We start from the raw sequence: 16,774 nt of genomic DNA, 5'->3' as shown, positions 1-16,774 counted from the left end.
AAAATTTCACATATTTTATATTGTAGCAGCACTTCTCTTCCCAGTCTGTCAGAAACGCTCTGTTCCCGCCTCAATAAAGCCCCTACTTCTGAAAAGCACAATGTGCTCCGATTGGTCGCCTGGACCAGTGTGTTGCGATTAGTCATAACCGTGAGTTTCAACACACAACTTACGCAACTCAACCAGGCCTTGCCCCTTTTTTTGGATGGGAATTATTAAAATGAGGGCTATTGTGACGTGAACGTTCCCGGAAGAAAAATTAAGACTACAATTGAGGTGTCTCAGAAACAGTGCTTACTGATATATAGAATAACTCCGTTTGGAGTGGACTTTGTAACTTAGCAGACCTTTTTCATATTTTCAACATTGCACACTAAAGAAAGCTGAAAATGTAAAAAAGAATAACAGGGCCCCTTTAACAATTTGGATAATTCAGAAATAAAAAAGGCATAAATAGAGATATATCTCTGGTTAAGACAGTCTGACCTTTGCCCTCTCCAGCTGAACGGTGGCCTGCTGTTCTTTCTCCTGCCTGCCGCCCTGCTCCTCGTCCAGAGAGACATCTGAGTCAGACGGTCTGCTAGTGTAGGAATCGGCGGAGCCCTGCACACACATGTGAATACATATCAATGTATTGTCATTCCCACAAATCCACTAAACAAAGGAAGCCCTTACTTTGCTCTTGCTTGTCAATACTGACACACATGTACAGTATTATACTATGCACACAGTAATTTTATTATCTAATCTAAATAGGTTTAGTCTGTATTGAAATTTTTCAATAACTTTTCATTGCAGTGCATCAAGCAGTAGCTGATAGTTTTACTAATATCTCATGATTAAGGGTTGGAAAAAAGGTTATGTAAACCTTAACAGCACAGATAGCCTTAAGAATATAGGCAGCAGTAATAGTGAAATGACACATTATCAAGGAGAATGTGGTAAGCATGAATGTCTTCAAGGGATAGGGAGGGAGTTTAAATGATAGGTAAGATAAAAAGGGTAAGATAAATGAGTACTTAGTTGTGTATCACTGCAATATTTCTTCCACCACAGAATTAATAAAACAGACCTTTTGATTAAAAAATACAGTACTATAATTATCATACACTAATATTCAAAAGAAATCAATACTTTTATTCAGCAAGGACACATTAAATTTATCAAAAGTGACAGAAAAGACATTCTATTTCAAATAAATGCTGTTCAAATGCAAATAAACTTTCTATTCATCAAAGAATAATGAAATTTCCACAAATATTAAGCAACAGAAGAGTTTTCATTAATAAGTAATGTTTCTTGAGCACCAAATCAGCATATTAGAATGATTTATCATGATTTCAACAATTATTTTAAAATGTACTAATATTGACTGTATTACTGTCAATAATACTGTTCACAATATTACTGCTTTTTGTTGTATTTTTGATTAAATAAATGCATCCTTGGTGAGCAGAGCACAAGAGACTTCTTTTAAAAACATCTATAAATCTTACCAACCACAAACAAATCTATGAAATGATAAATGATACAAGTAAAATACTAGGAATTCCACCTTAATATTCTGTGACAAGGCACAGAAAAAGGCAGTTCCCAGTTTGCGTTGTGAGGAACATGAAATCACGAATAACAAGTTAAATTCCTATTAGACGCTTCATATATTATCACAAACAGGCGACAAGGCAGATGTGACACTTATGAAGCCAAGTCCTTTAAGAGTGCAGTAAACAGGTCTGATGCAGACTTCACAGTGTTTGTAAAGCTGAGAAATACAGTCGACTGAACATGTGCAGATCTGAACAAGACCAGATCAGAGGCAAAGGCAAAATTATTGAAGCGGACAACCTCAGAGTCAGAACTACGACATCTTGGTCAAGTGATTATACTGTAATCTATTGGGAATGAGAAAGAGAGAATGGATCAATAGTCAAAAAAAAACAAACAAAAAAAAACAAAAACCCCTCCCAAAAGATCTCTTTACTATCTAAATGGAAATATGCAGTCAAACATTTATCATCAAATTCTTCCAAGAACAAATCATCTTGCTATTAGCTTTATTATTCACATTAATTTATAGTAAGTACTAATTGTCTTTTTTTTTCTCCAAGAGAACTACTTCATCAAATCTGAACTTACACAACATAAATAGTCTTTTATTTTCCTTGAACAGCAGGAAACTACTGCAAACCGATATAAGAAGAGATGCATCTTCAGAAGAAATATCTTAGATATAAACCCCACGTTAAGTGAGATGGAGGAGTCTGTCAAAACAGAATGGCACTTTACTGAGACACATTAAAACTGCAAAAGCAACATGTGCTTTGATCTCCTAATCAAAAGATTGTGCTCAAAGCCAACATATGCCTTGAAGGTTCATTAACCATATAGTTGTGTCCCATAAGAACATATCCACTAATCATACAATCCACTAGTATTCTCTTTATAACAGCAATACAGTGATCCTGCATCTTATACAGAACTTCTTTTACTAAAACACTGTATATGCCATTAAAGGAATGTTATAATCTATCTACAGAATCTTTGACGTGTCGATTACTTATTACAGAAAATAATCTGTAAGAAAAGTACATTAATGCACTTACAATGCATAGTCAATGAGGTAAGGACAAATTCTAAGTTCGTGAAGCCCGCCTAAATGATATTCCTTCTCAGACCCCCTAAAAAATCTGAAATCTGTCTGTGATCTTGCTTCAATGCTTGCAGAAAACAGAAATCTGGGTAACATATCGGATTTTACTCTGAATCCATTTACAAGTACTTGAAAAACATTGAAGTTTATTTCATTTCATCCTTTGTATACAATACATGCATCCATGTTGTTGTATCCATTGTATTTTATGCTCCAGTCAAAATATTAAATCCTTTAAATGGACAATAATAATGAAGGTGGTATTACTTAATGTGTCATATTATCTTACAACATATTATATAAAATGTCTTACAGCTGTCAGGATAAATAACATCAGTGTATCCCCTGATGCAGTGTGACAGATGATGCCCATGTCTATCTTTTCTGTGTTGGAGTGGGTTCCGGAGTCTTCATCTTGGCTGAAGTAGTCTGATATTGTTACCATCACAAGAGCTGTAAAATACACACTGTCCCTGGCAGGAACACCAAGCTGCAGAGAGATTGTTCTGCATCAAACCTAATCTAGAGCAAAAAATAAAGTTGATGGACTAACAGAACACCATAAATGGGAGTATCTGACAGACAAAGATCTATGGAAATGATCCGGCTGCGTTCTTTAATTTGCGCATAGTAAGTAGATCACAAGCAGAACTTTCCACTCGGAATTGCGCTCTCACGCAAGTTTGCCCAGTTAAGTAAATCTGGCCATTGGTCTCTTTGACAGAGAAAAACTGAAATCTTCAAAACTGTCAAAATTATGTTAAGCGTTTTTCCTGGGATAAAAACGGTCTTCGGTTGTGGCAGACGAACACGGTCATCCACACGCACACAGTACAAAGTACCCTATATCCATGTGAACTGCGAACCCAGAACTGACAAAAAAAATCCAACATAAATGCAAAGAAACAGTTTGTAATATTAACTTATCCCATTTATTCATGAAATAAAAAATAATCACTGTCAGGACAGATTATAAAACAAATGAGCTTAGAACCATTTTATATTTAAAAATCTGTAAATTTAAATGTAAAAAGTCACCAAGTGAACGATTTGAAAAGGGAACAACAAAGTATGACATTAGCCTATATATAAAAAGTGACTGGTCTATTATTTTGCATCCAGAAACTTTGCAATGTGTGGTTACGTGGTCACACACACACACACACACACACACACACACACACACACACACACACACACACACACACACACACACACACACACACACACACACACACACACACACACACACACACACACACACACACACACACACACACACACACACACACACACACACACACACACACACACACACACACACACACACACACACACACACACACACACACACACACACACACACACACACACACACACACACACACACACACACACACACACACACACACACACACACACACACACACACACACACACACACACACACACACACACACACACACACACACACACACACACACACACTAAAACGTGCTGTATCCCCCACACCATTACAGCAGCCTGAACCGTTGATACAAGGCAGGATGGATCCATGCTTTCATGTTGTTTACACCAAATTCTGACCCTACCATCTGAATGTTGCAGCAGAAACCGAGACTCATCAGACCAGCAATGTTTTTCCAGTCTTCAATTGTCCAATTTTAGTGAGCCCATGCGAATTGTAGCATCAGTTTCCTGCCCTTATCTGACAGGAGAGGCAACCGGTGTCTTCTGCCGCTGTAGGCTGTCTGCTTCAAGGTTCGACATGTTTAGAGAACAAGGCATTTTCGCCCACAGACCTGCCACTCACTGGATATTTTCTCTTTTTCTGACCAGATGGTTGTGTATGAAAATCCCAGTAGATCAGCAGTTTCTGAAACACTCAGACCATTGAGTTGCTGCCATATGATTGGCCGATCAGATATTTATTTATGTTAACGAGCAGTTGAACAGGTGTACCTAATAAAGTGGCCGGTGATTGTGACCCAAACTGATAAAAGGTTGAAGAAAAAGAAGAAAGACTAGAGATACGGGACATTGGTGAAGCCCATTTGCCAACACACAGACAAGCACACAAACATTCCAGCAAACTGATTCATGTTAGCTGGGCAAGGCAAGCTTATACTACAGAACTATGAGATTACATGAAGTAACATGGTGCTCACACTACAAGTTTTCTTGTTGTCTGTCCTCATCTTGTCTTAACAGTGCTCATATCACACAACGCTGATGAGATGCACAAACAAACTTTGGCCAAGCGGAACAACAACGGAAAAACGTTTTCTCACACAAATTCACGCAAGACATTAGAGAGCCCTCATGCTCGCTGTCCAAGTCATGTGCAGAAAATGAGTAACAAGCACCAGATTCGGTGGGCTCGGATTTTGTCGCAGACCTTGGAAATCTGTCTGCGACAGCAAAATCCAGCCAAAAGTAATGTAGTGTGAGCCTGCCTTAACTCTGTGATCTCATCACTTCTGCAGGTTCATGGTTACTCACTTTTGTACCATGACAGATGTCTCTACCACTGCGGGGGATGAAGGAAGCAGACGAAAGGCACAAAAGATATCATTCTTTTGTTTTTAGTAGCTTAGCAACTAAGGAAGCAACTGTATTGCGACTGGCAATACAGCATATCCATCAGTAGATATAGATCTCTGGTTTGGTCTGGTCACTTGATGATTATATATCACTGACACTGAAATTTTGGAGCTCACAACCCTGGTCTTCACATTGCCCTCACTATTGGCCATCACACTAGATCATGGACCTCCATGGCCAGAAAAGTCATGTGACCAGTGTTACATAAGGCGATGTGCACTGAGGCGAGTCAAGTGACAGGCTCTGCATCTGCTCTCGATGAAAAGCCCGTGATTCATCCTCACCACACCTCGTTCCATCTTCTCATTCTTCAGCAGGCATCAGGACCACTGGACCATCAAACTATAAACAGTCTGAATCTTCAAAATTAGCTGATGCCCAGTGACTTTTAAAAACACGTTTTTTAGTCCAAGTCAAAGTAGTGCTGTTTTAGTTTAGTGGATCTCAACTGGTGGGTCACAAGGGTCTGATCTGATGGAGTCAGGAAAAAAAAAACAGTGAGTGTGTTTACATGCAAGTTCTTAAACTGATTATGCTTAATAAGCCAACAACGTGTGTGGCCATGTAAACGCGGTAAACTGTTTTCCTTTATCGGCATAACTGGCTTAAGAATAAACCGATCGACAGAGCTAGATCTTTGCCCATTGCCCCAATTTTGCCCAGCATGTAAACACCCTAACCTGCGTTCTATCGCCTTATTGAGGTGTGCATGTGTGATATGTGATAGGAAAGCTTCCTTACATGGCAGATTTAAGTGCATCCAGCTAGTGTTTCGCTGTAGGGGAGGAGAAATATATTGCAAACTTTGACTTTTTCTTGACCCAAGAAAAATATAAAAAAAAGTGTTCTCATCTCGTGCAGCCAAAGGACAAGTGGTACAGTTGTAGAAACTTCAAATATCAGAGGAGAATGAGTTTCCAAGTTGCAAGTTTCCCGCTGACATTTTGAAATACTTTTTTTTTTTTTAAAGCTTTTTTTTATTTAATATCACAACACACGTAACGCATAGAATTCCCTGAGTGAAATACATGGATGCTTATCACCACCGGGCAGTAACCTGTTTTTTTTTTGTTTTTTTTTGCATTGCCAGATTACTGATTTGCAGGTAAACTGATAAATTGAGATACTTCAAAAAACAGATTTTTGGTAGTTATTAGCGTATTGGTGTGTATGTAAACGTGTTCAATGATAAAAGCATATAATCATATAAACATGCAGCTAAAAGTAAAGTGTTTAAAAAAAAAGTATTTGTCAATTGTCCTTAAGATTGGGTGAGCCTGCAGGATCTGACAGAGCTGGCAAGCAGATGAAGATCAAGCCAAACCAATATGCATTCATTTACAGAATCCGCAGTCAGGCAATCATTTCACTTTGGAACACATTACACCCCATGGCCAGCTGGTTTGCTCCTCTATGTTGCCGACTCAGCGATACTGATGGTTGGATGGAGAGAGATGGCAGGGTGCGGGATGTAAACATTTCCCCAGCAGATGATGGCACAGTTCCTCTTTAACAGGCTGCCAGCAGCAGACTTAAACCTAAGATCAAATATTTCAAACATCTTCAAGCAATGAGCAGTTATTAACCCTACAGATTTCTTTCATTATAATTATCAGTTTTTAAAGTATTGAAATAATATATCCAGTCTGCCTCCTCTTCCTTAAACTGTTGGTGTTCTGGCCCTGTCCGTTCTCTCAATCAGACTGCAGTTCCATTTTGTACTACTAGCACAGAAATTATGCACTTAAAGGTAGGGTACACAAAGTTTATAAACACTTTTTGTTATACTGGTTGAAACTCTCTTCTCATCCTGATAGCAATCAGTAATAGAAGTGGTATAAATATATATTTTTTTAAATATATCTTCTGTGGAAGTCTCAGGACCAAAAAATGTCCATCTAATCATTGCAATCGGTCCAAACTCAATGATAGGTTGTCCTACCTGTCTGTCAACCTATGTATTTCCATACCTCCACACACCCTGCTCACGCAGACATCACACATAATCAACATGTTCCATAAGACAATGCAGTTGTAGACGGTTGTGTTGTAGACGCGTGATAGTCACTGAGCTCCAGAAACAAACTGCAGCCACCATTTACATTTCCTCCTGAACCAAAACACTGAGCTTATGTTGCGTTCACGCCATGCCGCAATTACCGTAATTAACAGATGGCAATCCGTGACATTCTACTCAGATCGGTTCACGTCCTCAGACTCGGATTTATGCGTTACTATGGCAACACTATCAACACTGAAATGAATCGGCAGCAGTCAGGTGGTAAAAGTCAGAGCTCCTTAAGTTGTTTACGTTGATTATTACTGTATTGTTATGTGCTTTAAGACATGAGGTAATTTAACAGCCTCTCTCTGGATGTGTGCATTCATGTGTTTTGGAGAAGGCTTTGGAGATGCTCTGAAGGGAGGGGAATCTTATGATTTCAAAGCTAGCTTGCTGTTGCTAGCCTCTCTGAAATTGCCTACCCTACCTTTAAACACAAAAAATGTGGAAGTTTAACAAGTGAGTTTTAAAGATGCTTGATGATACTTAAGAGGCTCATAAAAACATATTTCTATTTCCTGAAGGCATGATTCAGTTGACTGACCTGTTCAAGTCAATCCCATAAGAGAGCTTTCCTTAGTTTCCACCAAAGCGTGCTCTATTTTGCCTTAGATCATTTAACCATTATGCTGCCTCAGAAGTCTGTCCAAAATCAGATTCATGAAGTAGCCTACCTTCGTGCAGAAACGCTGTCTACAAAGTCATTACCCTGATAAGGCAGCGAGGCAACATGCCAGCAGCCTAAGTTTTCGGATGTAGCCAAAGACTTACGCTCAGGGGTGCCCAATCCTGTCCCTCGAGAAGTACCGCAGCATTCAGATCCAACCCTGATCCAACACACCTGTCTGTAATTATCAAGTGCTCCTGAAGATATTAATTATCTGGTTCAGTTGTGTTTGATCAGTGTTGAACTTTGCAGGAAGGTAGATCTCCAGGAACAGGATTGGGCACATAGCTCAATCTCTTTTGCAGTCCACTGCAACAGCCTTAGACCTACAAGGAAAAAAATAATCTCAAAATATAAATTCTATGTACATAGATATATATAGAATTTATAACAATAAATATATGAAGAGTTCAGATGCAAAAGCCTCTAAGTGCCATCTGAAATTTTCTTCTAGAACGATCATTTTTATCAAGCTTGTATATTTAAAGGTGCATTGCGCAACTTTTCATGTTAAAAATATCCGTTTTCTAACCCATACATGCTTAAACAATTGCCTGATGGGCTGAATGAGCCATTCTCTGATCACTGCGATTGTCTCTATAATCCTGTACAGTAAAATAAATAAGAGGGATTCGGGTCGGAATTTGAGACTGGGCGCGACGTCATGCGCGTTCACGGCACGCTCACCTGGCTATGTCTGGCAGGTTTGTGTATTCGCCGCCATTCTCCGTAGAAGATGGATTCAAAGAGACCGGCTTGTAGTTCATTCCAAACCCCAACGCAAACTCCACGTAAGACAAAGAAAAGAAAACTTTTGTCTGGTTGCAGTTTCGCTTGTCGCCAGAGGGGGCATAGTTCTGCAAAAACTCTGAGACTTGCGCAATGCACCTTTAAGTTCAATAATTTCACTTAAATGGCAATGCAAATTACCTTGTAGATCCTTGCCCTGCACCTATTAATTGTCATTTAAGTGAAATTACTTAATTTAAATATACAAGCTTTATAAAAATGATCATTCTAGAAGAAAATTTCAGATGGCACTTAGAGGCTTTTGCATCTGAACTCTTCATATGCAAATAATGCCGAAAATGTATACTGATCTCCAACTTGATACATCAGAATGAATAATTTCGAATACACATGCTTAAGGGACAGATTTATAAATGATCCAGCTGATATTTACTTATTATCACATAGCGAAATCTATTAACCTGTGCTTCCAACAGCTGAAGTAGACATGAATGGTCCGCAAGTAAAAAGAAAACGATTCTAAAGTACTGCATACAATATATGCAAATATCAATACTTCTCCAGTTCTTTTTTGCCCCTGAGAAAATATTTTCCACCACCATTTTTGCATCTTGGTTTCAACAGATGGTCTCTTCCGACCGTGGACAGGGTTTTGAGTTCTGCAAGTTAATGTTTACTTAGTACTCTTCATTATAACAAAACAATTATTTTTACGGACGATTTGAGCTAACATCTGGGGACAAATTTTTCCCCAAACCACAGAGTAGATAAACAAACCCACACACCCAAACGACGGCTGAACCACATGCAGCATTATGTACTCTGCCTCAGTACGTACACCATTATCTAACCACGTCAAGTGTGTGGGCTTGGGTTTGTCAAGCCACACGTTCTGCTTATCTTCAGAGATTGCACGTTGTGAACATTTTACTGTGATGCCAGTGGGTCTGAGAGCATTTGGGGCCCGGAAAGCCCAGTAGATCCTTGCCCTGCATTTCTTTAAAAATAAAAGCAGATTAAACGGTCAGTTAAAAAGCATCCTCCGGTGAGCAGATATGAAGATGAATCATGAGAGCTGAAGGACCAATGCAGGCAAGCGCAGTGGGTAATTATTACAGATAAATCTCTCCACAACACAGCATGAGATCACTACCATTTAGGGCCACATCTGATGAAAGCAAATACTTAACCATAAAAAGAGATGATGAAAGCTTTGTATCACATAGTAAGCCATGAAAGGTTCTTCCCGTATCTGACTAAACTGATCTTTAAATCAGTGGCTCTCAACTGGTGGGTTGCAACTTGCAACCCAAAAGTGGAATCGAGTCAGTGACTCACTGCACACTGAACTTGTCCGTTCGTTGTTCAGTCCAATTTGTGAACTAGTTGTGAACACTTGCAGAGCCAGACATTACTAGTTCTAGAAACGCCTGATTTTCATTTCGAGACAGCATGGTTCACTGATTGAGAGAGTGAGTTATTTAAGGAAAATTTCACTTATTTACTCATGTCATACCAATCATGTTTGCATTTCATTCTTCTGTGGAACACAAAAGAAGATATTTTTTTAAAGAAAATTCATACAATTAAAGTCCCTTTAACAGTGTTAATTCAAAACACAAACTGCCCTTGCCGATTCAGTCCAATTTAGTTAACAATACAGAACAATCACTATCATGTTCTTTTCAAAAACAATTATTTTAAAACTATACTGAAAGAACAATCACTTACACTTTAACTGCAGTATGAGATTATGTCTGATCCGGTAGAGTAAAACTTATGCAGTTGATTTTATTAGAAAACAATTCCAAATATAACAGTGTGGTTCTGGTTAGGCTAACAATAGTGCAAAAAACAGGATACATGAAATAATTACACACAATGAATAGTACCCGCTTGAACCCTCCATTACCTTTAATATTCATAAGCTGCAAGGAAAGAGGAGGAAAGAGAGGCAGACACAATTAGACCACAAGGCTATATTAAGATCATCAGAGGCCACCAGATCTGAGCTACTTTGTCATCATTTCATTCTAATTACATAATTTCCATGATATTTCTGCACCATATAATTCCAGAGAAAATACTTGCTGCACGATATTAAATTGTCCTCCACACAAATTAAACAGCCTCTGTGTTTCAAAGTAGGGAACCGATAGATAGATAGATTGTCTGAGTATTTTTGACTTCTAAATATTTTATTACTTATGGAAAGGACTGGAGACTAACTTAATTGGAGCCTCTTGATTGGATCCCCATTGGTATATTGTGTGAACACCGGCTGCCTAATAAACAGAGCTTATAGGGGTAATTCATAGCTGACAAGATGGGCTTTTAATAAAATGAACTTGCGAACTTGTCCTTTAACAACGTTAGAGCACTTTATCAGTTAGGTGAGTGGAGGTAAATCATAAAGATCTCCTTCTAAGAGCCACAGAATAACTAAAGCTTAACAGAATGTATTTGGTAAAATGGAATGTTATAACACATACAACGCTGCGTTCAAGACAAAGTGTCCAATTCTGAATTTCAGCTAAATTTTTGTGAGGCTGTTAGACAGTCAGACACTGGTTTAAACAGGTGACACACCTAAACGGTCCCACAAATGTAAATACACAACATATTCATCTTTTTTTTTTAAATCATAATTTAAAGGGTTAGTTCACCCAAAAATGAAAATTCTGTCAGTAATTACTCACCCTCATGTTGTTCCAACCCCGATTCATACCCGGTAACCTATAACATCTTAATTTAGCGTAATATTTCTCTTGTGGACCATACATTAATGACAGCGAAAAAATTAAAGAAGTTGTTGACTGCTTCACAAATGAGGGTCAGTTCAACACTGAATTTGCACAAAATTTGTTTTTAGGAAGATTTTTAGATAAACAACAGTACATGCTAATCAATAAGTTGAATCAACTTAACTCCACAACAACTACATAATTTTATCCACTAACCATTCAGAAACACACAGTTGCATTCTAAATGTTGTAACTTCTATGAGTCTCTCCATCAGTGTCCGACTCCAGGTTCGAACATGTAAGGCTAAACACTGCTACTGACAATTTTGGCTGCGTTACATTCTCCAGTTTTGTTGTTGCCGGAGTATCCAAAGCACGAGCTGTAAAGGCTCCGCCCTCTTCTGGAAAGGGGGCCAGGAGCAGCAGCTCATTTGCATTTAAAGGGACACACACACAAAAAGCCTGTTTTTTCTCACATCCAAATAGGGGCAAATTTGACATGCTATAATAAATGATCAGTGGAGTATTTTGAGCTGAAACTTCACAGACACATTCTGGAAACACCAGAGACTTATATTACATCCTCTGAAAAAGGACATAATAGATCCCCTTTAAGCAAATAAAATGCATAAAATGAGTCAAAATTCCTACACTATATTATAAAATATCTCTTGTAAAGTGTCGAAACGTGTGACCACTTGATTAAGGAGACTGGCCTTGACGTGGCTGTAACCAGCATAGACATACGTCCATGGGACTTGTTTATGTCTGATCTAATGACAGTTAATGAGACCCCCCCCCCCCCAATACAAGCAGAAACAAAGTGCCACTTTAAGCAAGCATTTCGATTGAGAGTAGCTGAGGCCACACTGAAAATCCAACAAAAACAACAATGCTTGCAAGCTAAGAGGAACTAAACCAGTAAGCAGTGTGGCATTATTAGCAACAGCTCACTGATACGGAATAACAGGCTGCCACCACAGCTGACTGATGCTCTCCACTCACACTGACTCCACCAATGCATCCGCGGAACAGAGCGTGGTTTAGAGAAAGAGTGGAGGTGATAATGAAACAAAACCCATACACATACAGATCCCCTCCCCCAAAACACTCACTGGGACCAGTAACACCATCTACGAGCTGAATTCCTGCAGCCATCCCCAGAGCGTTTGTGTGAGCATGCATTCATTGAAAATACCATGAAGATGCACATATAGACCCTTACTCACCGCCTCCGAGTCATCGAATCCATGAAGGTACAAATTGTCGTACATGGAGGTCTGATATTCCCAAGGGACCACCTTAATGATCAAATGCAAATGTGGGATAAGAAAGCTCCAGCGAGAGTATGTCTAACAGAGCTCTCTTACAATCCCCTTGCCCACAGAAAGACCACCAAAGGAGGAATGTCAAGGAAACGGCAGTCGCTCTCTTGCTCCTGAAGCCAGCGTATTGTATTAATGAGGATGAAACGTGAACGATCACATCATAGAGAACTGGGGCTCACCCCAAAGGCTGCAGAGACCTGGCATTTTATCAAGCTTCTACAAACAGAGCAAGCAAACAGAGCCTTCCTCAATCAGAGGCTGATGACAAAGCAGCGAAACCGTCTTCTGATTGGCTGATGGGAGCTCCAGTAAGAAAAGACAAGTGCTCTCTTCTGTTGAATGTTAGAGGAGGAGAAGGGGTCTGCAGGGTGCTGACAGCATTCCACTCCTTGACCACTGGGTTTCCTGCAATTTTTCCTCGCCGTTTCTATTTTTGTCCATCTAGGAACTGCATCTCACCTCTTTCTCTTTTCATCTCCTTCTTTCACCCATGTTCACATATAGACTCCACAAATATTCACAAAGAATTTGTGTATTACAGTTCACATACACTGTAAAAAAATTGCAAAATTCAACTAAGGCAACAGTTTTAAAATCAATTCACCTGACTGAATTTTAGATTTCTTAACATTATTAGCTTACTTAAAATCTTAATGTTAATAGTTCAATTTATTTATATTGTTAATTATACTGTGTAAATTATTTAATATTATTGTTATAATTGATAGTATGTGTTTCATCTGAGAGAAAGAGCTTGCTGTCTTAAACTAATGACAACATTTGAGACAAAAACATTCATAAAACAAATTAAAATGCCAAACACAGACCTCCACATGGTACATGAAACAAATGGGTAAACATAATTTTAAGTAGAAAAACAAACGCATCCTGACATCACAACACAATAATAAATATGACACCAAAATCAAAGAGTCAGATAAATAAATGCAACAGTTGCAAAAATTAATTATTCATGTTCCAGTGCATGCTGACAGCAAATGAAACTGTTGAAATGAAACCATTTCCCCCCCAATGTAAAGCAAGTTGAGTTAAAAAGCTGAATTGAGAAGCATTATTTGTGTACTACAATAACTACAATAAAGTAAATCTTTACAATTAGGTAAAAAAACTTAAGTATAGATATATATAACTGTATAATGCAATGCATATGTATACCACAATGGCATAATACAAAAACCCATCCCTACCAACGTAAATCTCTCTAACCATCAGTTTATGGCAAATGTGAATGAAGAAACATAAAACGAGAGCTTGACATGATGGTATTGAACCAGACTTTTCTTTAGCAGGAGTATCAATACCTCTGATTTGTGTAATTACATCCCCATGACTGTGGAGAAGCTATAAAACACCAACTCCATCTCGAGGTCACTGGGACAAGCAGGGACCCAGGGCACTAGAAGCTTGTTTTGCATTTCTAATTCTGTTATTGATTTATATTTCCCATGATATCACTCCAGCTACTGAAATAATGAGAAAACCAAGAACAATCAGGTCTTTTCAAGTAATTACATGAAAATGAACTGACGGTGTAGCTGTTAATTAATCATGGTTTTCTCTTGAGTATAAAACTCTGGCACACATCGCCCCCTGTAGTTCAGAATGCTCATCTACAGCATGCCCTTTCTACTCACTGAAACACACATTATTCTGAGTAAAGATCAAATACATTCAACTCTTCAATCTACTCTTACTACTTTAATCAAATGAACCCATGAAGGAGTCCATCTCAATAAATAACAGAGCAATCAACAGTTTTCTCTCCAATTATCCACCAAGAAGCATATGAAGATATAATAATGGCAAATCTATCTTTAAAATTAACATGAATGAATACTGTTAATCTGAAATGTTAAATATGAACTATATACCTCCACAAATAAAAGTAAAAGTAAAATGTATATGAATACTTCAACATGTTGCTTTACATGGCATGAGGTACTCCTTAAGATCACTAATGATATTTTCAGATTTAATGAAAAATGTTTTAATTTTTCATTTTAATGTTTATTTTCTCTGATTTATGGATCATCTATCAAAGTGGAAGATCAAAATAAACAGAATAAATGCCTGTTACTAAAAGCATAACTAACTAATATCTTAATCCTGTAATATATTTGGTTTCCTTTTAATACCTAACTTTCATTTGAATGGCTGTAATAATTGTACGAAGAACCCATTCGCTATTTTGCAATCATTTATTATGTGCCTTGTTTCCTTATTCCACTATTTAATGATCCATAAATCTTATAAATCAACATTAGATCACCAAATCAACAGTCATGCTAACAGTCAGCCACTGCTCTTGAGCTTTCTGGGGGGCCTATGGTCAATAAACACAGCAGGGAAGCAAAGAAATAAATGAATTACTAAAGAGTTAGCCATGTGACCTATACCAGACAGATGAATAATTTATACATGCTCCCAATGATCAGGAATTTTAAATGCGTTATTATGGATGACAATAAAAACAGCAACAACTTCCAACGGTTTGGGTTAACAAATCATTTTTAAGTCCCTCTGCATCAAAATCAGATTCGGTACAGCCATAAATTTAAGGCAAGTTTAAGTAAGGTTTTATATTCATGACTATTACCTGTCTTGTCTTTAACATTGATCTCAGCAGGTTTTATCATCTTTTATCATCTTTCATCTTTTACATCTATGCATATAACTATACATCTTTTGTACATTTTCATTTTACAGGGACTTGGAAGTGTGCTAACAGTCTACCATGTAAATCTGAGGTTCTCAGATTAATTTAATTTAATTTTGAAGAATTTAGCCTAAACCAAACTCTACTTATGGTCACATTTAAATATATAAATATGATATGCAAACTTTGTAAAGTAGGTTGTCCTCAATGAAGGGTCTTGGCTGTGAAACCACCTTTATGGCCAAAAATAGAATGTCCTGGAAGTCAGTCAAAATGCAGAATTCCCAAGGTTCTTTGGGGACCTAGATTCTAGAATCATTTTGAGATAGACTGCAGCATATGGGCTGCGTACATGAGGTGACCGGACTTATCAATTAGAGTTAAAGCTGTTTTAAGTCTCATTATAGCACCAATAAAATTGCAACTAATAAACTGCTCAATACAAAAAAAGGGGGAAAAATGCAGGAAAAGAGATTATATCACAAGAAACAAGAGAGATGATAAAAGAAATACGACAACCTTGATATCCTATATAGTACAATAGTGAATAGTTACCTTACCATACAGGAACAATTATATAATATTTTAAAAGACATGTAAATTGATTCCAAAATAGTAAAAAAATAATAATAAAAATACTGTAAAAAACATATAAATAATAATTCATGGACAAAATATATGTTTAACATAGCAATACATATATTTTTATGGTGATATTATCGTAGCATATCATAAAAATGGTTACAATTATTCACGTTATGAATTATTTAAAGTAATAATTTATCTGGAAAGAGATATTCCCTGTAAGAATCATTGTATTTGTTTTGATTTTTTTTTTTTTAAATGTATGTTTCTTCAAATTAATATACTGTAATAATAAAAAACATAAAACAGACAACAAAATGCCATTCCACAGTGATGGTAACCACAGTGACTAGATTTGTTATTGTAAATTAATAAACACAATTACAGTAAATGCTGTTTGGTTACAGTATAGGAATGAAAGTTTAATCCTATCCACTATATGAATTCATACACAAAGGCAAAGCTATTTGCTTTACACAGCAGCACAAAAACTCTGCAGGGAATACTGTACAGACCTCAAACACACGAGCAAGGGTAGACTCAGCGACAGCTAGAAATGCCACATTGCAGGCATCAAGGTCATTGGTTTCCCCTGGGATACTTTCTTCTTCTGTGCAAACTCACAGATCTAGATACATCTGACAATGATTAGATCATATTTCCATTTAAAAAATATTCAGCACTCTTTGATTTCATACTGCATGTTC

General features: G+C 37.5%; 1 protein-coding gene across 2 annotated transcripts in view; it reads right to left on the bottom strand.

The window, feature by feature from the left end:
• cacnb4a (calcium channel, voltage-dependent, beta 4a subunit) overlaps nt 1-16,774 on the bottom strand; it is a 30,059-nt gene that overhangs the window by 10,767 nt on the left and 2,518 nt on the right. Inside the window, exons 1-2 of one of the 2 annotated variants that reach the window (XM_084123158.1) lie at nt 12,707-13,025; nt 487-603 (exon numbers count right to left, since the gene is read on the bottom strand). In XM_084123158.1, the coding sequence (XP_083979284.1) occupies nt 487-603; nt 12,707-12,751 (162 nt within the window). In that variant the 5' untranslated portion in view covers nt 12,752-13,025. Of the gene's footprint in view, nt 1-486; nt 604-12,706; nt 13,026-16,774 lie in introns of those variants that run through there. The other variant, XM_084123157.1, reaches the window with a different exon arrangement.

The sequence above is a fragment of the Abramis brama genome (assembly GCF_963993115.1).
Source record: "Abramis brama genome assembly, chromosome: 8".
Taxonomy (NCBI): domain Eukaryota; kingdom Metazoa; phylum Chordata; class Actinopteri; order Cypriniformes; family Leuciscidae; genus Abramis; species Abramis brama.
This window is presented reverse-complemented; position numbering and strand designations above follow the sequence as displayed.